General features: G+C 50.5%; 1 protein-coding gene across 10 annotated transcripts in view; it reads left to right on the top strand.

The window, feature by feature from the left end:
- Window positions 1-21,182, top strand: part of Tom1l2 (target of myb1-like 2 (chicken)) — a 126,219-nt gene extending 105,037 nt beyond the window's left edge. For 4 of the 10 annotated variants that reach the window (XM_006532861.4, XM_011248907.3, XM_030245804.1 and 1 more), the window contains 8 exons: window positions 2,212-2,260; window positions 2,711-2,834; window positions 5,071-5,188; window positions 6,003-6,078; window positions 8,824-8,886; window positions 14,939-14,998; window positions 16,759-16,795; window positions 17,655-21,181. In XM_006532861.4, the coding sequence (XP_006532924.1) occupies window positions 2,212-2,260; window positions 2,711-2,834; window positions 5,071-5,188; window positions 6,003-6,078; window positions 8,824-8,886; window positions 14,939-14,998; window positions 16,759-16,795; window positions 17,655-17,803 (676 nt within the window). In that variant the 3' untranslated portion in view covers window positions 17,804-21,181. Of the gene's footprint in view, window positions 1-2,211; window positions 2,261-2,710; window positions 2,835-5,070; window positions 5,189-6,002; window positions 8,024-8,823; window positions 8,887-13,385; window positions 13,449-14,938; window positions 14,999-16,758; window positions 16,796-17,654 lie in introns of those variants that run through there. The other 6 variants (XM_011248906.3, NM_153080.3, NM_001039092.4 and 3 more) reach the window with 6 other exon arrangements.
- Window positions 21,183-22,929: the final 1,747 nt, after the last annotated feature.

The following is a 22,929-nucleotide window of genomic DNA, read 5'->3' as shown; positions in this document are numbered from 1 at the left end:
ATGCTCAGATTACAGTTACCCACCACCATGCCCATGTAGTCTTTCTAGTTCTCTTTTTGTTTTGTTTTTGTTTTATTTATTTTTTTCAATACCTCCTTTGACTCCGCCCAGTCCCCACCCCCTCTCCCTCAGATCCATTCCTTCCTCCTCTGTCCCTTCAGAAAAGAGCAGGTCTCCCAGGGATATCAACTGAGTTCAGCATATAAGGTGGGATAAGACTCGACACAAACCCTCATACCAAGGTGAGGAGGAGGAGAGGTGTCCCAAGAGCAGGCCAAAGAGTCAGAGACACCACCCCCTACTCCTACTGTTAGGAGTCCAGCTAAAACACCAAGTTAACACCATAACATACAGACAGAGGACCTAGCACAGACCCACACAGAGGACCTAGCACAGACCCACACAGAGGACCTAGCACAGACCCACGCAGAGGACCTAGCACAGACACATGCAGAGGACCTAGCACAGACACACGCAGAGGACCTAGCACAGACCCATGCAGAGAACCTAGCACAGATTCACATAGAGGACCTAGCACAGGCCCATGCAGAGGACCTAGCACAGACCCACGCAGAGGACCTAGCACAGACACATGCAGAGGACCTAGCACAGACCCACGCAGAGGACCTAGCACAGACCCATGCAGAGGACCTAGCACAGACCCACGCAGAGGACCTAGCACAGACCCACGCAGAGGACCTAGCACAGACCCACGCAGAGGACCTAGCACAGACCCACGCAGAGGACCTAGCACAGACCCATGCAGAGGACCTAGCACAGACTCACATAGAGGACCTGTGGGACTTGTTCTGGTGTCCTTCACTCCTCTGGCTCCTGCAAATCTTGTGGGAGGTTTTGTTGATGTTGTTGTTGTGTTTGTTTATTTGTTTGTTTGTTTTTAAAACAGGATCTCTCTATGTAGTCCTGGCTGTCCTGGCACAAACTTTGTAGAACAGGCGGGCCTTGAACTCATAAAGATCTCCTGCCTGTACCTCCTAAGTGCTAGGATTAAAGGCATGTGTCACTATCCCTGACCTATAAAAACAAACAAACAAATAAATAAACAAACAAATAAATGAAGGGTGCAGTCTCGGAGCTGCCATGGTTCACTTAGGTCTGCCCACCTTGAGTCAAGCCTGTCTTCTTTTCCGTTTTTTTTTTCTTTCTTTCTTTCAGATGCTGGCCAGAGCCTAAGCATGCTTTCTCTGGTACACTGGTGTTTTCCACTCTTACCTAAAGCACCCCTCTTTGCCACACAACTCTGCTCTTTTGAGCCCCACCTGTGCATCTACAATAAACCCTCTAAAATTCAAACCAAACAAGCCCCTCTGTGTACACCTAGTCAGACTGTTCCTTCTGGTCCTTTGTCCCAGATGCTGATCACACCTACTGGGCTGGCAGCATAGAGCAGTGCCTCTCTGGTCTCTAGTTTCCCAGGCTGTGGCTGGAGTGAGCTGGTTGGCTTCCCCTTTGTCTGTGCCATTTGGAGCTTTAAATATGATGCAGAACAGGGTCTGTTATCCTCTATGGACACTTCACAGCTTCTCCCAGGTGTAAGGATGACTTCTGGCAGAGGGGGCTGCTTGTCTTCAGTTGCTCTCAGCTAAGCTCCCTTTGTAGCCATCTGCTGCCTGGGTGTGAAGCAGAGTGTCCCTGGCAGGGCCTGCTTCATCTTGGCTTCCTGGCAGCACTTAGGTAGGTGGCACAAAACATCTTATGGTTTCTAGCAAGGCCTTTCTCCAGGTTCCCCCTTCTCTTCCTGAGGTTGGGCTGGGGGTATTTTTAGCCACAGCTTATTACCCTCAAACAGAGTTCTGTGGAGTAGAGGGAGCTCTGCACTTCCCTGCCAGGCTTCACAAATGACCATGTGGAGACCTGGTGACCCTGTCACACCTTCAGAGACTGGAGGAGCATTAGGGCCAGATGTGTGAGAAGATGACTAGGGAGGCTTCTGGTGGCCTCCTAGAACCAGCTAATAAATACCCTCTTTCTGATGCCCGCTCAGGGTGCTTATGGGAGAGACAGTGGACCTAACCTGTAAGACAGGAGCCTGTGTTCAGGAAAGCATGACACATTGAACATGTGAGGTCCCCTCCACTAACAGTACTGGCCAGTCTCCTGCCTCTGCTGGGTCCCAGTGTTCTCAGGACTATGGGCCCAGCCCTTTGGGCCTCACTCACTTCCTCCTATGTCTGCTCTCTTTCCCATTAGGTTCGAGAGGTACAGGTCCGGCCGATCCGTTCAGAATGCCAGCAATGGAGTAAGTGTTCTTGGAGCTCCCTTGTCTTCTGAGGCGGGCACTCACTCATACACATCAGAGTGTGTAGAGCTTGGCCTACTTGGGCCTCACTTCTAGCTTTCCAACTGGAACCAAATACAAATGCTTGGGTAAGCACAGAGCAAGCTCTGTTTGAAAAGAAGCTGGAGAGCTAGCAGGCATCCTGATGGGAAAGGCAGAAGGAATACAGTCTACGGTCATTAGTGAGGCAGCATTTTAGTGATTCAGTATACCTTCCGTGAGGGAGGAGGGAAGGGCACGAGGCTCACCGCTAACCTGAGTCCACAGTGAATCCTTAAGGTAGGTAAGGAGACCCATCCTCCATTGGTTGGACAGCTTTGATGCCCTTCCTCGTGAGTGCATGCAGATCTGTATGGGGTTGCTGGAGCGTAGCCCCAGGGCTGACCTCATGTCAATCTCATGTCCTGACAGGTACTAAGCGAAGTTACTGAAGACAACTTAATAGACCTGGGCCCCGGCTCCCCCGCTGTGGTTAGCCCCATGGTGGGGAGCACAGCACCCCCATCTTCTCTCTCCTCCCAACTCGCAGGCTTGGGTAAGTGTCCTAACGTGGAGGGAAGGGCCTCCTCCCTCCCTCCCTCCCTCCCTCCCTCCCTCCCTGGATGTCTTTCTCTTTGTTGGAAGGTCAGAGAAGGCCTTTGCAGTGGTCCACATGAAGGTGTGTCTCTGAGTCCCAGCCAGTTATACCACCTTCTTTTTATAACCTCCTTCCTGAAATCTGAAGTTTAAGCCTTTGTTGGAAAGTAGAGGTGAGGACGTTCTAACGATGTAGAAGTTGTTTCCTTTTCAGAAGATGAGTAATCTGCCACGTTGTATCTGGAGTATTTATTCTTTGTGCCTGTAATGATTTGTTCGTCACTGTTAACCAGGCTAAAGGTGGCAAGTGTCTTATCTCACTGGCTGGCTGCTCAGAACATAGGTCTGAAGGGCAGCTACAGCCACACGGTCCCAGTTTCATTTCCGTAACTGTAATAATTACCCTGACAAAAAAGCAACATAGGAGACTGACGTATATTTGGCTTACACTTCCAAGTTACAGTCCATTGTAGGAAGGTCAAGGCAGGAACTTGAAGCAGCTAGTCACATCCACAGCTAAGAGCAGAGAGAATGAATACGTACACTTATTTGTACTCAGCCCCCACCTCTATATTTTACAGTCCAGAACCCAAACTCTGGGAATCTTGCTATTCAAAATGGATGGGTCTCCCCACTTCTGTTAATGCAATCAAAACAACCCCCCCAAATGTGTCCACAGTTCTAACCTGATTTAAAGAGTTCCTCATCGAGATTCTCTTCTCAGGTGATTCTAGAGTATATGAAGTTGACAATTAAAGCTAACTGTTATACATCAATCCCTAAAAGATGAATCTGGGATGGATTGGCAATGTCTGCACAGGGCTAGCAGTCAGAAAGTGGTGGTGTGATATATTTGCCTACCTCAAACTGTACCATCAATCTAAAGTGTTCTAGTGTATGAAATTTAGGAGAACCGCCTCCCTTTTCCACAGTGACAGTGTGTGAATGACTCTGTATGTTTCATTTATACCAAATTATAGAAAATGAAATTCTAATATTGGTGAAGCTAACAGCCATGGCCTTCAAAATTCTCTCCTCTACTTTGATTTTATGTTTTCTTTTTCTAATAATTCTATAATTCATTTCACTTCAATTAAACTTTTATTCAGTGGCCTGTCAGTTGTTACAATTTTGGCGTCTCAGTTTTCTCTGTAGCTACAAGGTAGAATAGATGTCTGTCCTTTCAATCTATCTAGCTGATGACATATATTTATATGTGTTTCACGTGTATGTATGTATATATAAATTTAAATTATAATGATTTATTTATTTAGTGTGTGTGTATGTATGAGAAAGATAGTTTGTGTATATGCACATATGGAGATAAAAGGACAACTTGCGAGAATTGGGTCTTTCCTTCTACCATGTAGATTTTAAGGATTAAATGCCGAGCATCCACCTTGGTGGCAAGTCTCTTTATTTGCTGAGCAATCTCACTGGTCCTATATTGGCCTGGCTTTTTGAATAGCCTGCCTGGAACTCAATATGTAGCCCAGGCTGGTCTTGAATTCACAGCAAACCTCCTGTCTCAGCCTCTCAAGTGCTGGGAGCTCCAGTGTAAGCCACCACGTTTAATACCTAGAATTCACAGTGTATCTGCCGCTTTTCCATTTGACGCTTTACCTTATGCTCAGCTCTGATCTCCCTCTTTAGTCGTGCATTCCACCCAAGGGCTCACACTTCCAATGCATGGCTCTGGCTCTGTGTACCTAGGGTGTAACTCCCAGACCCTGAGACTCTGTGTCTGAGTGGACGTGGTGGGGCAGGGCCTGAGGAAGCTGCTCCCCTGCTCATCCTCTCACCAGCAGCAGTCTCCTCTCTGTCCTGGACACCTCTCCCTCCTTGAGCAGTTTCAGATTCAGGGCAAAGCCTGTCTCCCACCTTGCTTGCCCTGGTTCTTGTGTATGCTGTCCTGGGAGCTGAGGACACCTTCTCACACAGTGTCGTAACCCACTAGACTACTATCCTGACTTTTGGGGGCACTCCATCAAAAACTCATATTTTGGGGCCAACAAGATGATGGCTCGGTGGATAAAGATACTTGGTATGCAAGTCTTATGAGTTACATGCCTCCAGACACACAGACACTCAGAGACAGCCAGCCAGGCAATGATAATAATACAATAATAAAACAATTTTTACCAGCTTTTTATACAACCTGCATTTGTTGTCTGGTTCTTGTTTTGCTGTCACAGACTTGGGGACAGAGAGTGTCAGTGGCACCCTCAGTTCACTTCAGCAGTGCAAGCCACAAGATGGTTTTGACATGTTTGCCCAGACCAGAGGAAACTCCTTGGCTGAACAGCGAAAAACGTATGTGGGGCTCTTCCCAGTGGCTTTCTGCAGATATTAGTGGGTGAGGGGGTGTTGTCCCAGCATGGTCACATTAAAAGGAGAAGCAGCCCTTTCTTTACCAGATTTAAGACTTCTAGAGACATAAAAATATCACAGTCAGGAATTGTTAACTGCTAAAACTGAGTGAGTGCCAGCCTCGTCTCCCCTTCTCCTCTGCCCCAGGGTTGTCTGTTCTGTTTGTCACAGGTTGTTTTTTTTTCTTTTCTACAGCCCTCTTAGGGCTGAGGAGAAAGCGTACTGACCTAACATGGCTGCCTCGTTCAGCCCCTCCACCCAAAGCAGGCAGCCAGACCTGCTCCCAGCATACAACCAATTGAAGGCAAAACACAAAACAGAAAACTTCAGGGCAGAGGCTTCTCCAAGCAGTTCGGGCAAGGCAAGCCATACACAAAGGGGATACTGACTCCAGAGTGGACAGCCCCTCCATCTGGAAGTAGCACAGTGGGGGCTGGTGCTTGTAACATAGTTACTTAGTCTTCTGAAGCCCCTTCCTTGATGACCAGAATATTTTTGACATCTTTCTCTTGAGCTTCAATATTGTTACTCAAGGCAGGGATGTTTGAAAAGCATAGTATCCCAGGTCTTAGAAGACCGACTCTAGGTGTGAGCTGGTGCCAAAACTTACCTCCACCTAGCATCTGCTGGGTCCTTAGCCTTTGCTGCAGGCCAAGATCACACCTGACGCAAGCACCATGAGATAGGAAAAGATTACAGGTCACAGCACAGCTCTGCACCCACTGGGAGGGAACTCATTTGCACTGCTTTTCTTCAGGGTCACCTATGAGGATCCCCAGGCTGTTGGAGGACTCGCTTCTGCACTTGACAATCGGAAACAGAACTCAGAAATGGTAGGTCTTCACACCTGTGTGCTGCCCACAGTCTTCTGGAGATGAGGAGATAAAGACAGGCAGTTTGGGAAAGTTGGCTGGATAGTTCAGCAGAAGATGACAGAGACAGCCCAGGGAAGGTCCCACAGAGCACCTCTGGGTGGTGGGTAGTGCACAGATAAAATATTGATCCTCACAAGGACAGTAAGTGCTGATCTGAGCCACCTCACTCCTGGCCAATCAAAGTGGTACCGATTCCAGGGGAGGACAGTTGAGGGTCAGTACTTGTCTGTGAGGTGGCTTGGGTAGTGTCCTGTCACATGCTAGGCCTGGAAAGAGTCAAGCCAAGAGTCAGAAGGTTTTGAAATAAAGGATGAAATTGCCCCAAACCACAGCCAGTTCCTGTGAGCAGTCAGATCCCAGGGGAAAAGGCTCCCAGGGGAGAAGACCCTATGCACTTGATACACAGATATTCTCTTTTGAGTTTGCCCAGGAAATGTATGGGAATGCATGCCTGTCAGCCTGGCAAGGAAGAAGACGGCTCCCAGGACCCCCTGGGCTGGAATGACAGGGGACTGTGCCCACCCATTCACTGGACAAGGAAGGGCCCTTTGCTTCCTGCAACCAGATCTTAGCCTCCTGTGGTCCTTGTGTAAAGGGACTGGTGGGGACAGTACATTATCCCTGGCATAATGGAAAGGCTTGGTCTTGAGGGTGGGGACTCTGAGCTGGTGTATGTAACTCTGTAGTGGCTTCCAGGAGGTGCAGAAGAGCCCACCCACTGCCTTGCTCTCGGCATACCACCGTTGCATAGTGGTGGCCAACTGTGACATTGATCATATTACACAGTAGTCTCCATTCTTTCTCCAATTACTTAGACTATCTCTGCCATTGAACACAGCAAGAAAATTAAAGAACTAGGCCAGGGTCCTGCCAGTGTACTGCCTAGTGAAGATGAGGGTGACCCCCTCCTCTGACTCACCTCAGTTTGGAGCAGCCTTGTTCTCCAGCAGGCTCTGTGCTCATCACCCCACCATGCCAGATGTGTCCTGCTCCGACCCAGGCCATTATCAGTGCCCAGGCCTGGGTCCAAGTCCAGGAGACGTGGTCTGTTTCTCACCCGTCAGCCTTTAAATGCGTGGCTTGGCCTGGCTCCTTGTTTACAAAGGTCTTGCTGATTTCAGCAGATTTACCAATGATAGTAGGCAGACTGCTGTTCCTGTTGTTACTGGGGCAAGGACTGGCCTCAGCAATAAAGACTGGCAGCACATGGGATAGTCATGTGTGTATCTGTATGTGAACACATCTGCATGCTACCCTGACCCTTCCTAGGCCATGCTGTCCTGGCATCAAGAACAAAGCAAAGAAGAGAAGTTTGTGTAGCAACACTGCTGCAAATAAGACCCCCCCACCTCTAGCTATACCCTTTAAAGAAGCAGGAGAGGGCTGGCAAAATGACTCCGTAGGTAAAGGCACTTATTGCCAGCTTTATACTTGACTTACATCCTGAGAACCACAAGGTGGGAAGAAGCAGCTGACTCCTACAAGTTACCCTCTGACCTCTGCCTGCAGAGTGGCATGCATGCACAGACATGCATGTATGTGTGCACATACAAAATGAATAGCTTCTTTAAAAAAATTATATATATGAGTACACTGTAGCTGTCTTCAGACGCACCAGAAGAGGGCATCAGATCCCACTACAGATGGTTATGAGCCATCATGTGGTTGCTGGGAATTGAACTCAGGACCTCTGGAAGAGCAGTCAGTGCTCTTAACCACGGATCCATCTCTCTAGCCCATGAATAGTTTTTTGTTTTATTTTGCTTTTTAATGCAGGAGGTCTGTGGGTGTAGCTCACTTATTTAGTGTGTACAATGTTCTGGGATCAGCAGCACAAATAAACAAACACATAAACATAAGAAAGCAAGGAAGAGTATGCTGAATTCAGCGTTCAAGTCGAGAATTAAGGAAAAAATACGTGGGCAAGTAGGATGCAGAAAAGAAAAAAAAAAGCAGAGTGAATTAGAAAAGGCTAGTTCTCTGAAAGCTGACCCCTTCAGCCAGGCAACAAACGTAATTCCAGAGGACTGAGACATGGGGATTGGGAACACCAGGTCAGCCTAGGGAAAGAAAGGAAGAAAGAAAGAAAGGAAGGAAGGAAGGAAGGAAGGAAGGAAGGAAGGAAGGAAGGAAGAAAGAAAGAAAGAAAGAAAGAAAGAAAGAAAGAAAGAAAGAAAGAAAGAGAAAGAAAGAAAGGAAGGGGGAGGGAGGAAGGAGAGAGAGAGGAAGGAAGGAAGGAAGGGAAGGAAGGAAAGAAAAGAAAAAAGAAAAAGAGAGGAAGGAAGGAAGGAAGGAAGGAAGAAAGAAAGAAAGAAAGAAAGAAAGAAAGAAAGAAGGAAAGAAAAGGAAAGGAAAGGAAAGGAAAGGAAAGGAAAGGAAAGGGAAAGGGAAAGGGAAAGGGAAAGGGAAAGGAAAGGACCTGTCCACTCTGGTATTCTGACCTCTCAGACTGTTTGGAAGCCTCCAGGCGTTTGAGAACAGTCAGCATGAACATTTTGTTATCCAGCCTAGGGCTATGATGGTTGAATTTTCCTCCTCTTCTTTTCCAGGCATGTAGGCAGGGTGTGTGCTAGGGCAAGGGTGGGAAGCATCAGATCACATTTCCTTGTGTGACAGATGATCAAATCTGAACAATGACTTTTCTCTTTTACAATATGTGGTATGACTTTTCTTTTTGGGACTTTTCTGTCCTTGGTCCAACAGAGAGGGAGAGGTGGGGACTCTGACCTGCAGCCCATAGACAGCTGGCTCATGACCCAAGGAATGGTGAGGAGCCAGAGCTGAGTGAGCTCGCTGCCTACCCCAGCCCCTCACAGTGCAACAGTCAGCACCTCCCTCTTGCCACCTGCCCAGTCCTTGTGACCAGACAGGACACAGAACACACACTTGTTCTGGGTACCAAATCTCCCCCTGTGTCTATGTAGAATCTCTATAAGGGCCCAGACTTCCAGCTCTGGAAACATCTTCCCTGGTATTTTGTTGAGCCTATGCCCCTGGGTCTTCATGGGCTAGGATGTTTGCAGGTGTGAGGGGGTCCTTTCCCTTCTCCAGCAGACTCTGGAGTTCTCGGCAGTATTCATTTTTCCAGGATGAGCACAAGTAATCATGGCTTGTGCCCAATTGGAGGGGCCATTGTAAGAGGACTCCACATATGGCCAGTCAGAGAAGCTCCCTCTTGCCCTGTGCCTGGGAATTTGGCAAGCCTAGGCTTGGTGGGCTTCTATAGTATGATAGAGTCTCACACGTGGCCTGGAGATCTCTTGCAGAAATGTGTAGATGATAGTAAGAGAGGAAAAAGAGGATAAATCTGGGAAAGCTTATATCACACGACAGTGTACTCTCATATAGAGCTTTTGTGACCAAGGCTTGGGAGGGTCGTTCCCACCTTATCCATTCAGATGGCCCTGAGCTGGGTCCCAGGTTGTGTGCCTCAGGCTGACCACGTCACCCCCAGGGACAAAAATCAAATTTCTAGGTGCATGTGCAGGTGAGGGAGGATACAAAGAAATAAGCATGTGGATCTTTGCCCTCCAGACATATGTGCTAAGTCAGATACATATCTAGGCCTTGGTGTCAGGCCAGGAGCGACCCAGGTGTGCTGCTGTCCATGTAGGATTTTTAAGTGACAGGCTGCTTGCAGCACAGGGGTCACCTGCTTAAGAAAGGAGTAGGCCCCAGGTGCAAACAGGGTCTGCAGGCTCCTTCAGTGGTGCCCCAGCTCTCCCTCTCCCACCACAGTACACACCCACCCTGAGTAAGAAAGCAGTCGTTTCTTCAACTGAAGGGGGCTACCCTGCAAGTGTGGGTTGCCTGGACCCTGGCCTTAGGGCAGGCTTCTTAAAACGGAATCTCAGTTGTCCAAATTGAGAAGATCTAGCTGTGTGCCCTTGTGCCTGTTAGCCCTGCAAAAAAGGATACTGCCCTGCAAACTACCTGATGTGACCTGGGCAGCTGGTGATGGTGCCTGTCTTTGTCCACGCCAGCCATCTCTACCCTTCCCTTCCTGTATAGAGCCCCAGCCTTCAACTTTCCAGAAACAAGCCCAACTAACAGCTAACTTAGTGTGTCTCCTTCCTGCCCACAGTTTTCTCCCTGTTAAAACAATGTGTGTTAACTGCTTTGCCTTATTTCCTGTAGTATAGAAATCCTACCTTTCCAAACCTCTCAAGTACAAATTCTTCATATGGAAACTTTGTGTACTGCTGAGTGACACCAGGAGCTTTAGAACATCCCTCCCTTTGGGTTGGGGTAGAGTGTCACAAAGTTTCACGACTCCTCTAGAGATAGCTCCAAATATAAACTTCACCACTGAGCAGGTAGGCGTCCTTTCATGCTTGGAGCTGGGAACAACTGTGGAAGAGTTCTGTCCTCTCCTGGAACTTCAGGAGTGAGGACAGCTTGTACAGTTAGGTCACTACACTAAGTGTAGTGCGTTGGCAGGTGAAGGTAGGCAAGATCTGGCTTGAGCCAGGATCAGTGGCCTTCCTTGTCCTCCCTTCCTGCCTTTGAATCTTTTCTGCTACTTCTGGCTGGTGATCACTTGGGATCATCTCCTACTTCCAGGGTACAAGCAGGGAAATCCAGAGCATGAATGCTGGTATGGTAAAACACACCTCTGGTCTCAGCACTAGGCAGGCTGAGACGGGAGGCTCGTGGTGTGAGCCAGCCTGGGCTACACAGAGACCAGTCCAAGTTGAATAATGGGACCTTGTCATATACACACTCATACAAGTAGAAGTAACCATAACAACAACAATAATAATGTCAAAGCAAGAACAGAAGTAGTAGACTATTCCCCCGACACTCATTCATGGTCCTATGTTGCTCCCTAACCAAAGGGGCAGGGCAAGGAAGACCAAAAATAGTGGGTTCTAAAAAGCAGGGCTGGAGAGATGGCTCAACAGTTAAAAGCACCCACTGCTCCTGTATAGAACCCGAGTTCAGCTCCCAGCATTCACACTGGGCCACTCACAGTGGCTATGACACAGCTCCAGAGACTCTGATGCCCTCTTCTGGGTTCCATGAGCCCATGTACTTACATGCACATACCCCACACAGACACGCACAAGCACACGCACACACAATTAAAAATAAAAACAGTGATGAAAGCCTATTGCTGTGAGAGGCTAGCACTAGGGATCCCCACTCTGTAACCTGGCAGACACCCAGACATAAAACCAAAGGAAAAACCAAAACTAAACAAACCCCAGAAAACCAAAACTGGTTGGATCCAGTGACAGCACCTCCCCTCCTCTGTTCCTAAGTTGGAGTGGCCCTGCCTGATGCTCCTGACTTCTGCCCACCACCCAGAACCTAACTTGCCACCCTAGCATCAGCGCTGTCTGAGTCTCTTTGGACTCCATAAGATGGACTGGTTGTTGTTACAAGGGTGGACGCCATGTTCACTTGGACCAGAATTTGACCTTGGTCTCTGTGGGAGGGTATTCTAGGTGGAGTCCTTTCTCTTCGCCTCCTCCTGTCTGTCTCTCTCATCTCTCTTCAACCTCCTCTAACAGCCTGCAGCTTGGACCAGGCTCCAAGAAGATGCTAAAACCATGGCATGTGAAAACCACAGCTTCCTAGGGGGTTGCAGGATGAGCCCTTCATGTGAAGGATATGATGCTAAGGCACCCATGGGCCTGGTGACTTACTCAAAGCCACAGGGCAGAAGCACACCAAGACTTCTGCCATGTCCCTGTCCCTCTATCAGCCAGGGGTGGGGTGGAGTAGGGGGTGTTTCTCCCTTGTTCTGGGCCTCCAGGGGCTGTGTTTTCCAGTGAGTATACATGTTGGGTCTGGATCTGGGTGTGCCTATGTGGGGAAAGGGATACTCTGCCTGCTTCCCAGAGCAGGTTCCTAGCTCTGCTCCTGTATCAGCCCCCTACCTTATGTTAGCCTAGCTGATAAGCAACACCCGCCTCCTCAGAATGCGCCCTGAGGCCCAAGAGACTCAGTTCCAGTGACCAGACTCCCTTGAGTTTCTACCTTAGAGCACAGAAACTCAAACCTGGAAGATGGGGGATCCTGACTCAGGAGTGGAAGACTCAGAGAACCACATTGCAGTCACCCAGTTCCCAGATGAGGAAGTGGAGGCCAACCCTTGGAGGGCCCAGGCCAAATCCTCCACGTCTACCCACACAGCTGAGGCTTCTGAAGCAGAAGAGGCTGGCTTTCTGTATTGAAGAAATGGCTCAAAGAGCCACGCCTTGCCCCCAGCCGACAGCTGTGCACTGTGCCCAGGTGGAGTCCAGCTGTGGTGTCCCGGATGCTGCCTCTGCAGGGCTCCCGTCAGCTCTTTGCTGGCTTTTATGACATGCACTAAACCCAGAGTTGCATGCATGGCATGCAAGTGCCCTGCTTCTGAATTACTCCCCAGCCCTCTACTTTTTCTATTTCTTTTTTTGAGGCAGGGTCTCTATACATAGTGCTGGCTGTCCTGGAACTCACTATGTAGACCAGACTGGCTTTGAACTCACAGAGTTCTCTGCCTCCCAAGCTCTGGGATCAAAGGCCCAGCCTCTCTACTTTGTTGTTGTTGTTTTTTAAAGAGTTATTTATTTATTTTATGTATATGTGTACACTGTAGCTGTCGTCGGACACACCAGAAGAGGGCATTGGACCCCATTACAGATGGTTGTGAGCCACCATGTGGTTGCTGGGAATTGAACTCAGGACCTCTGGAAGAGCAGTCAGTGCTCTTAACCACTGAGCCATCTCTCCAGCCAGCCCTGCCTCTCTACTTTTTAACAATTTTTAAAAAATTATAAGAAAAACCTGAAGCTTTAGGCCTGTGACCCTTGAGAATTAGCAACACAGTGAAAGTGTCCAGCCCTCCTGCCGGAGATCCTGTGTTCTACCCAACACCAAACAAAGCTTGCAGATATGGCGTCTCAGTTTCTTCTAGGTGGACTGAGATGGATAAAGCAGAAAGGGCACACGTGCACTCCAGCAGCCGCCACAGCTGTCATTTCTTGTTGGAGAAATCGTTGACTAAGCTGCAGACTAGGCCTAGCACATGTCCTCTGTTAGTCAGACATTGTGGTTCAAAGATACCAAGATCATGAAAACAGCACATGTGTGTCAAGAGTGTGTCACGGTAGAAAGCCCCCCACCCCACCCACCCCTGCAGTCATGAGATGGCAGATTGCACCCACCATGTCCTGATGTTCTCTGATGGGGAAGGCAGGCATCTGCCGTGGGCACTGCAGGCACAGCTATTGAGCATCCGTGCTCTCACCCTAAGTAATCATTTGCTTTGTCACCAGGACTCGTGTCATGGAGTGGGAGCTCCCTGCAATATCCAGTTCAACAGTTTGAAGTGTCTGAGGGTTAAAATGGCAGCACAGAGAGACACTGTCTAGTGATTAGTGGGCCGTTTTGAAAATGCTTGCCCACGGCAGGGTGAAGCTTGGGCACAGAGCACGTTATCAGAGCTGGGGTTCACCAGCTTGCTGAGGGGGACGCTGCAAACCTCTGTTCAGCATGTGCAGGGGCCACACCTTTTGGCCACAGATTTTAACCTGCAAAACAGGAGCTGGTAATATGAGTTCTTTGTTCTCTTCCTTTTCAGGTTAGAGTTTGGGTTTTTTTTTAATTTAATTATTATTTAAGAATTACTTACACCAAGTCTTCTTATTGCCTATTTAAAGTTTATTGCTACCCTAGATTTTGACATTAGAATGTAGCCAACTATGGGCACAGCACCATCTTTTCTTCTTCTTCTTCGAGAAATACTGAACTACTAATAAGGCTCCCGGGTGAGGCACCTCTCAGTCCCAGGGTAGGAAAAGAGGCAGGTTGCCCCGACTAAAGGCCATCACCTCATTGTCTAGGCTGGGAGCCAACCTTTTTCAGTGAGGCTCTAGAGGTCTAAAGGCCTTCACTTCTTATCCTGTCATATCTGATAGCAACTTAAATGATTTCAGTTGCATCTTTTCCAGAATCTCTGCTCCAGGGCCCTTGGCTCAGGCCAAAGCATGACACCTCCCATACCCAGGTTGGAGGGGAAATCTTGCTGCCCCCTAGGTATTCTGCTCGCAGCTCACAGTGGACTACTTGCATCAGCCCCTGAAGCTTAGACAGGAGAAAAGGTAGACAAAAGGAAGCTGAGGCGTTTGAGGCTACTGAGTGGTGGTTTTTTTTCCTCACAAGAGAGAAAGAAGACTAAAGCGCTCCGTCCTTTCTTGTCATCAAAGCCCTCGTTTTAGCAGCCTTCCCCATAGAGGCGGAGTGAGCCCGCTTTATGGAAGCAGGGCACTCCCAGACCAAGGGAGCATATGCCAGCTGGCTCCTTCTCCCACTCACAGAGCCACCTCCTGGAGCAGACAGGGCCCCAGGGCTGGACTGCTCGGCCCTCCTAAGAACCCGCACCCTGCCTAGGCAGGTGCTACCCTGGTTCCCCTCTGTTCCCTTCGGTCCTGAAAGCCCCTTGTCCTGGGGTGGTCTGTGCTGAGGGCAGCTGATTCTCCTGTCATGGCTGCTACATGACTAGTCCTTTCTAAGATTAGAAAGTGTTGGCAGCTCTGGCCTGAAAAGGCAAACACGCCTAAGCAAAAAGTTATCCATATCAAGAACCCGTACTTTGCCGCCACCAGCCCCTGCTTATAATTTACCACCTCATTGCTCTCCTCGCCTGCCATTTCACATGTAGCTGCCTGTGCCGCCTGTGCGTGCTGTGTAGTTGTTTTGTTCTGTGTACATTTTGGTTTTGTTTTGGGGGTTACTTTTGACGATTTACTTTGTTCTGGTGTTCTGTCTTCTTTTGCCTGGCTGTGTGGGGGCTGCCTGACCCCGCTGCTTGCCGCCTCTGCCTTCATAGATTCCCGTTGCGCAGCCCTCTGTCATGGACGACATTGAGGTGTGGCTCAGGACAGACCTGGTGAGACTTGACTTTTACATTTGGTGTGTGGGTTGTGGCAAGGCAAGTGTTCTTCTGAGGACAGGCCTTGGGGCTTGTAGCAGGGGCTCCACCTCCACAGCGGTGGGTTGGAGGAGGGAGGCGAGGGCAGCTCGCTCACAAAGCTCACCTTTCTTTCCAACACATGGATCTGCTGGTGCCAGCTCGGGGTACAGCCTCAGCCACACAGCTCCATACAGTGTGGGCAGGTCCTGTCTCACACTCGTGGACACTGGAAAGCCCACTGTAACCACTTGTAACACACACTGAGTCCTCTCCAGCTTCCCTTAAGTGGCAGAGGTGTGTGTTTGAGTGGGCCTTCTGCTTGGCGGTTTTTGTTTCACGTTGCTTTTTGTTTTGAGGGAGGAGGGTATTTTTGTGTTTTGGTTTTTGTTTCCTTTCTTTTCCCCCAAGTTGGGGATTGAAGTCATGGCGCTGTGCATGCGAGTGGGGTAGGGGGGTGCTGCATTCCAGCCCCCATTTCATTTTTCTTTCTCTCCCCTCCCCCACACAAGTGAGTTAGGTGCTTGGTTTTAAGTTCACTACCATCCCCATCCCCATCTTCTCATTTTTGTTTATGAGCTGTGCCCCAAATGAATGTCTCTCCATCTTCTGGGATGGCGAGAAGATGAGGTGTCTGCAGATGGCCTCAAGTCAGCTCCCTGCCCCTTACAGAGCAGTGCACTCACAGCAGCTGGGGTGTAGGTGGTGGCTACAGGCTTCCTGTGGCAACTCCCACACACAGAGGGCAGCAAGCTATAGTCAGGAGCAAACACTGCCTCTTCCCCCGGGGGCCAGGCCTTCTAAAGATACAGCCCCAGGGGGCAGCCAGCTGGGTGTCAGGGAAGGTTGAAAGGTCCTGTGAAATCCAGGAGTGCCCTGAAAGAATTATGTCCCTCACCGAGGCAGGATCGGAAAGTCTCAGGACCCGTCCCAGACTAGACAAAGCGTCACACACCTATAAGCCCAACATTTGGGAAATGGAGGCAGGAGGATTAGAACTATAAGGTCAATTTTCGTTACTCGGTGAATTCAAGGCCAATCTGGGCATCATGAGACCCTAAAGAAACAAGATTCAGAAAGAATTTGTTAGCAAGGCTCCCAGCGAGGCAGTGATATATCAGGAGAAGCCCAGGTAGCTCCACCCTGCTGCTGGGGCCTTTGTATAAGCTCTTCTCTGTCCAAGTGTAAACCCACTTAAATATGCAGAGCCTCCATGGCCTCCTTAGGCAGCAAGAGCAGGAGCTTGGGAAGGCTGGCCCTGCTCCTTGGAGACCGAGGGCGTGTGTCTAGGTGGCAGCTTCTTGGCTTTTACTGCAGGAGTCAGGCATAGGCCATGCAGGCCCCAAGCTGCTCTGGCTATTAGTGTGGACGGCATCTTTCCAGAATCCCTGTGCTGGCTGCACTGATGTGCCTCAGCCTCATGGTAACCTGGCATCTCTCCTCAGAACCTGGGTGGGGTTCACCCCTCTGGCCAGGTAGGGACCAACCTGCACAAATTTTGGATTTTTCTTTCTTGTCCTTTTAGGAGATCAAAACCTAGAATCTTTTTTGTTGTTTTGGTTTTTTAAAAAAACAAAATTTTTTTTTCCCCAAGATTACTCTCTACCTCTCTAGTAGGAAGAAGAGAAATCTGGAGGCAGGAAAAGTAGCAGCTCACTTGGGTAGCCATGGGTGGGCATAGGTGGTGGGGTGGGCAGGGCAGGGATGAGCCCTAATGCCATTCTCTACTCCATCCACAGAAGGGTGACGACCTAGAAGAGGGTGTCACAAGTGAAGGTAGGCCTGACCGTCCTCTTGCTCTCCTGTTCCCAACTCTCAGGGCTGCACAGGGGCTGGCCCCATACCCTGAACAGGCTAGAGCCATGTGACGCTGGGCCTGAGCCCTAGCCTTCCTGGGGACTAAATTGCCCTGAGGCACAGAGTGCAGGGCCTCTTGGGCATCTGGGCCTCAGTTGATGGTTAGGCGGGAACATCCCTAGTTCTCCACAGAGGCTCCTGCCCTGTTCCGGTCTGACCTCGCCCCCTTTCCACCTTCCTTCTATACCGTTTCCCATGCTTTCCCTCCCCTGGATTCTTCCAAATCCTGTGTCTAAGACCAGTCTAAGGACCTGCCAGCCGCGCTCCAGCCTCTTCCTTCCTTGAGTCAGTGAGGGTGGGCCTGTGGTGTCTCAGCAGGTGCTGCCCCATTTTCGCAGCCCCACCCTGTGCTGATCTGGGAGATAGAGCCCTGGGCTCCTGAAGGGGCAGGTACTCTGCACACAGTGTTTTCTAGAGCCTTGCTATGAAGGGACCGAGGGCTACTGGACCCTTTCCTCAGCACTGGGAGCCTCCAGAAATATATAGGGTCCTCCCCTCACTTCCCCTAATCCAGCTTTCCCCTATTCTATGTGCAGAGTCAGGAATAGGTGACTTCCCATAGGCCGGTCCTCAGACTGGGAATACTGTAGGATCTAGCATAGGATCTAGCTGGTTGCTCTCTTCTAGCGTCCCTCTCATCCCCACTCCTGTACACATGTACTTCCTGCCAGAGGGCAGCCAGACCAGTGTTGTACTCGCTGGAGCTGGAGACCAGGGTATGGGGCTTCAGCTAAGCGACCCCCAGCAAGCCTGGCCCTCAATTTGGTTTGTATTGCAGAGTTCGATAAGTTCCTGGAAGAAAGAGCCAAAGCTGCAGAAACAGTTCCAGACCTGCCCTCACCCCCGACAGAGGCCCCTGCACCAGCCTCAAACACTTCAACCCGGAAGAAGCCAGAGCGCTCCGACGATGCGCTCTTTGCCCTGTGAGCGGTCCTGAGGTTTGCCTCACCCTGGCAGGTCACTACTGACTCTCCCAGTGGACACTGGGCACTGGCCACTCCCCCAGCCTGCATACCTGTATCTCCATGGAAACGCCACTGTGTTTGCGCCCAGGCCACCCTGGTCAGGACCGGCTTTGCCACCTTCTCTCTGTGTGGCTGGCGAAAGCAGCACTGACCAGAGGTCCCGCCTTCCCTCTCCCCAAGGGCTCTCATGGCCTTCAGTCTTCCCAGGAAGAGCCAGTGGCCAGCGCCAGGCAGGGAAGTCCCTTGACACTTATGGACAGCACTCCTAAACTGACCCTCTCATCTCCCCTCCTTGCTTCTGCCTAGCTCCATGGCTTCCTTCAGGCAAACACTGCTCCACTGGACCCTTCTTCCATCAAGGACTCTGGGAAAGCAGGGCTTGAGCATTTGTCACTGCAGGCTTGGGTTCCCTCCTTAGACTGTGTGGTACCTGTGGCACCGAGTGTCTGTACTTGAGTGGGCTCTGTGGGTTACTACCTTGAAGGTCCCTCACATCCATTTCCCCATCAGTCAGCTGCCAGGCCTGGGACCAAGACAGGGACCTGTGGCTCTTGGTGTGACAGCAGCTGTGAGGCCAGCATGTGCCCTGCAGATGGTTGACAGCCTACCCCAAGCAGGGCATGCACACTCACATTCACCCTGGTCCTGGTGTCCACAGAGGGCTATGTGGCATTAATGCATCCATGACTAGACCTCGCCTGCAGCAGTCCCCACAGCTATCTGCAGCCCAGCAGAAGGTAGCTGTGTGCTGTCCCTGGAGGTCCCCAGGACCGGGAGCCGTACTCCACTCCTCTCCTCTCCCTGACACGGCCTCAGCCTTCGTGGCTGTCCCCAGCTCACATATCCCCCAGCCAACAGTTTCATCCTGAAGCTTGCTAACAGCTTCAGTCTGAGCAAAGGAGAGCTGGGGATGCCTGCTCCTGTCCTGTGTCTTTGCTGGTTTGTTTCCTGGCTCTGAGCAAATGACTCAGTGCTACTTTAATCTTAGTCTAGCTGCTGCTGCAGCTATGTTACTACATACTGTGCAGGTCACCACACATTCCTCACCCATGTGTGGCCAGCCTTTCCCACTGTTAGGAGGACTCAGCACTATACCTGTTGCCATTTGAGCTCCCACCCCAGTAGGGAGAGGGGAATGGGCTGCACTTGCAGTCAGATCAGTGTGTGGGTTCTATGCAGCTCGGAGGATGAAAACAGAAGTGGCCTTCCCCAGGCCCAACCCAGCACCTCTCCTTCAGCAATCTCCGGAAGGTCTGGTGAGGCCTCATCTGGCAGGACCTGTGGAGGATGTCATTCTGGCTCGTGAAAGGCACTCAGGAAGCCCCTCCTGCAGGAAGCTCAACTGACCTGTTAAGTGCCCAGTCCTCTCTGACCCCTGTCTCACCTCCACCCTCTACTTAGGGCCCTTGGCCAACCACAGCTTCTCTGTCAGTGTTTCTCAAGAGCAGAGCCCTCAAAGGCTAGACTGACTGCTAAGGCCTCTGAAGGCTTGTCACAGCAGAGGAGGCTGGGGGTCCAGTACACCTGGAAGCCTGGCCTTTGGCACAGTTCTAGAAGGGTTGTCTGTGAGGGTCAGCTGCACACAGCCTACAAGAGTTAGACGTGTGGACAGTAGCAATCAAGCCAGCATCTCTCTCTGAATTAGGAGGCTGCCCCCTATTTATGGGTGATATAGAAAGGAAGGTAGGCTTCCATCAGGGAGAGAGACTGTGTGGGCCCACCTTGGGGATGGGAGGGGTCTCCAACAAGGCTGTTTCTAGAACCAGTGTCCAGAGCTGTCCCTTAACCTCCTGACTGTAGCTGCTGGGTCTGGCTGAAGCCGGGCTGCTGTGGGGACAGCAGGTACTCAAGGACTCCCACCAGGCATCAAGAGGCTACCTTTCTGGCTGGGACCAGCCCAGCTGGTGGTTTGGTTTGTGTTCTACACGTCATGTCTGGAGGTGGTCTGCCTTATCTGTGGGCTGAAGTGACATGTGCCTGAGGCCTTTACCAGAAGCAAGATTGGGCTTGGGGACCTGGAGGACCTGAAGGGGGTTCAACTCTTGTGAACTGTCCTGTCCTGAGGACTCTTTCCTACCTGTTCCCCACCATCTGTGGGCAAAGTCCTTAGAAGCTGGGTCCCCTCAAGCCAGCAGCCTCTACAAGTGTTAGAAATCACAGATAGAGTGTGTACTTAATTACACTAAATTATTGCCGGGACTCCTCATAAGCACTAATTACACCTGATTATAGGTTAAAATATTTATTTTGTCAAAATATTTTCTTGAGGATGTATTTAACCTTTTCTTGTTCATTGTATGCTGAAGTGTGAAGACTGCTCCTTCCTACCTTTTTGGCCATCAGGCAGCAGTAAAAGAAAGTCACCAGGTGCCCTAGAGGGACCTCTACCCAGGTACCAAGAAGGCAGGCTGGGGTTGGGTAGAGAGTTTCCAACTTGTTTATCTGTACATGGGACATGGGGGGTTGGAGCTAAAAGGGCTTCTTAGTAGCTGTGGCCAGGGCTGGCTCCCACTTACTCTGTCAGCCCCTCAGTGTGAGTGACTGTGACCTGGCTCATTATCCTTTCTCCCCACCTGGCCCATGCTTCCTGCCACAGCACTGCTCAGCCAAGAAAGAGGTGGCAGGTCCTACTGGCCCAGGGGCAATGAGCTCCTTTGTCCCACCACAAAGCTTCCCTGCCTACCATCCTCTGACTGATGGTCTCTCAGATGGCTCAGGACAGGCCATGGGCACTCTTGGGGCCAGGTCAGCCCTAGGTGGCTGGCAGGGCAGAGTGAGGGCCTTTGTCCCTGCCTGGCTAGTCTGCAGCCTCCCTGGGGTCTGCTGTTGGGATGCCTGGGGTCTTCCTGTGGGCTCAGCCACACAGGAGGCCAGTAGGGGAACATGTCTCCACTTGGAGATCCTCCCTTTGTGGCCCTCTGGAACCTACTTAGCCCAGTGCCCAGCCCCAGCCCTTACCGTTCATGGGGTCTAAGCTAGGCTTCCCCTGGCTCCCAAGAACAACTGTGGACCCCATGTCCTTACTGCTCCTGCCACACTCACACCCTAGGCTCTCTGGGAGAGCCGGGGTAGAATTTTCTTCCTTAGGGTTTGCACTTCCTTTGTGAGGATCTGAGGATCTTTGGAGCTGCTGAAAAGATGGTATTGAGTTTGTTATCCTGTTGTCTCACGAGTCGGGTTCTTGTCCCTGTCTTATGTTTCTATGGGTAGAGCTGGTTCTGGAGGGTGACTCAGAGTGACAGCTAGTGTGTTCCCCCCACCCCACTGGCTCTGCTTCCAAATACTGTCTCAATTTGTGTTCTTGCATGTGAAGTACTCCACAATAAATAGTTGAACCAGCCCTGCCTGTGTGATGTCTGATTGGCCTGACCATCCAAGGGGCCTGGAAGTTAGCCCACACGACTCCTTAAAAAAATTATATTTTTTTGAATTATGCATTTATGTGCGTTGTCTGAGTATGGATATGTGCACCTCCTAGTTCAAGTGCCCACAGAGGCTAAGAGAAGGTGCTGGACTCCTGGAGCTAGAGTTGGAAGGTGGTTGTAAGCCTCTGTGTGGGCCCTGAGGACCTAACTCCAGCTCTCTGCAAAAACAGTGTGTTCTTTAACCAGTGAGACATCTCTCTAGCTCCCACCTGCTTTTTACATTTTATTTATTTATTTATGTTTTGAGACAGGGTCCAAGGCTGGCCTCTAACCCAGAGAGCCTCCAGCCTCTGCTTCCCAAGTGCTGGGATTAAAGGTCTGAGCCACAAGCACAGCACCACATGCCTCTAACAGGCCTTCCTGGAGGGAGCAAACCGCCTTCCTTAGTTCCCCAAAGAAACTCCTGCAGACCAGCAGACTTTGGGGAAGGGGCAGATGTGCATCTGTACTGGTTACCTAAGAGCCATAGGACTGGGCATGATGGATTTTCCTCTGACTCTGATATGGCAAGGCCACTCACCCTGGCTCAGAGCAAGCAGGCCTGAGGCACCCAAACCCCTTCACCTGGGTTTCTGCCAAAAAAGTCTCAGAATCCTCTACAAAGCCATGCCAAGCACCAAGCCTGCAAGCCTTGGCTCCTGGAGAGTTGGCCCCTCTCCCCAGCTTTGTTCTTTAAAATCTACAGTTCACACAACAGATACAGTTTACAAACTTTAAATGTACATTTGAATGGTTTCAACCAAGAATTAGAGGGTTGGTTGTGTGACAATTTTAGAACCTCCTTGTCCCCCCAAAGCACCTCATCTCGGCCTCTCCCCACCTGTCTTCCTTCCTGCTGGGGTTCCTGTGCTGTCCCAGGAGGCTGCCCTAAGGCACTATTCTGATATATTGTCCTTTAGGAGCTGGTCTCAGTCAGCCCTGAGCAAAAGGACCAAGTGGGGAGACAAGAGGAGGTAGATCCAGGTGCCTGTGCCTATGTCTCCTTTAGCTTGAGGATCTGAAGCCCTTCCAACCCTTCGCCTCTTGGATTTGAGGATGGAACTCAAGTGTAGAAAGTGTATCAAACTTGTGTGTCCCTGGCTAATGTCTGCCATTCTGTCACTGTGCTAGAAAAGTTGGGGCTGGGAAAATCCAGACTTGCTTTTGGACACAGAGCTAAATGTAACTGTGGCTTAGACCCAGACTCCAGTCTGCTGGATATGCAGCAGATGAAAGGCCCGGGAGGCACAGACTGATAGGAGTCCCTACAATTCCTCACCCAGGCCAGAGTGTCTGCACTCAGCACCCTAAGACCCACCGTCACCCCAGGATTCAGGAGCTGAGGCTCTGACTCTGACCAGGTGGAGTGAATTGCAAGCCCTCAATAGGGAATAAGAGAAGTGCATTCTTACAGTAGAGGAGGTCCACAACCCAGATTCTGCTGAGCACACAACACTCAGGTACTGAATGCATCCTGTGCCCTAGCTCTGTGCTAGGTGCACGTGGCATTAAAGAATCTAGAACCCAGTCTCTACACTGTGAAGAGCAGGTGGGCCGAGCCTGCTCTGGCTCACAAGGCCCAAGTGCACTTTTCCCCTTAGTGTTCCTTATGCCTGTGCCTGGCTAGTGCCTCTGCCCTTGGGGAACTCGAAGCCTTGTTCAATTCCCAGAACCAAGGCCCCTC

This window comes from Mus musculus, chromosome 11 (assembly GCF_000001635.26).
Source record: "Mus musculus strain C57BL/6J chromosome 11, GRCm38.p6 C57BL/6J".
Taxonomy (NCBI): Eukaryota; Metazoa; Chordata; class Mammalia; order Rodentia; family Muridae; genus Mus; species Mus musculus.
The sequence above is the reverse complement of the archived record's forward strand: the minus strand, read 5'-3'. Positions and strand labels throughout refer to the sequence as shown.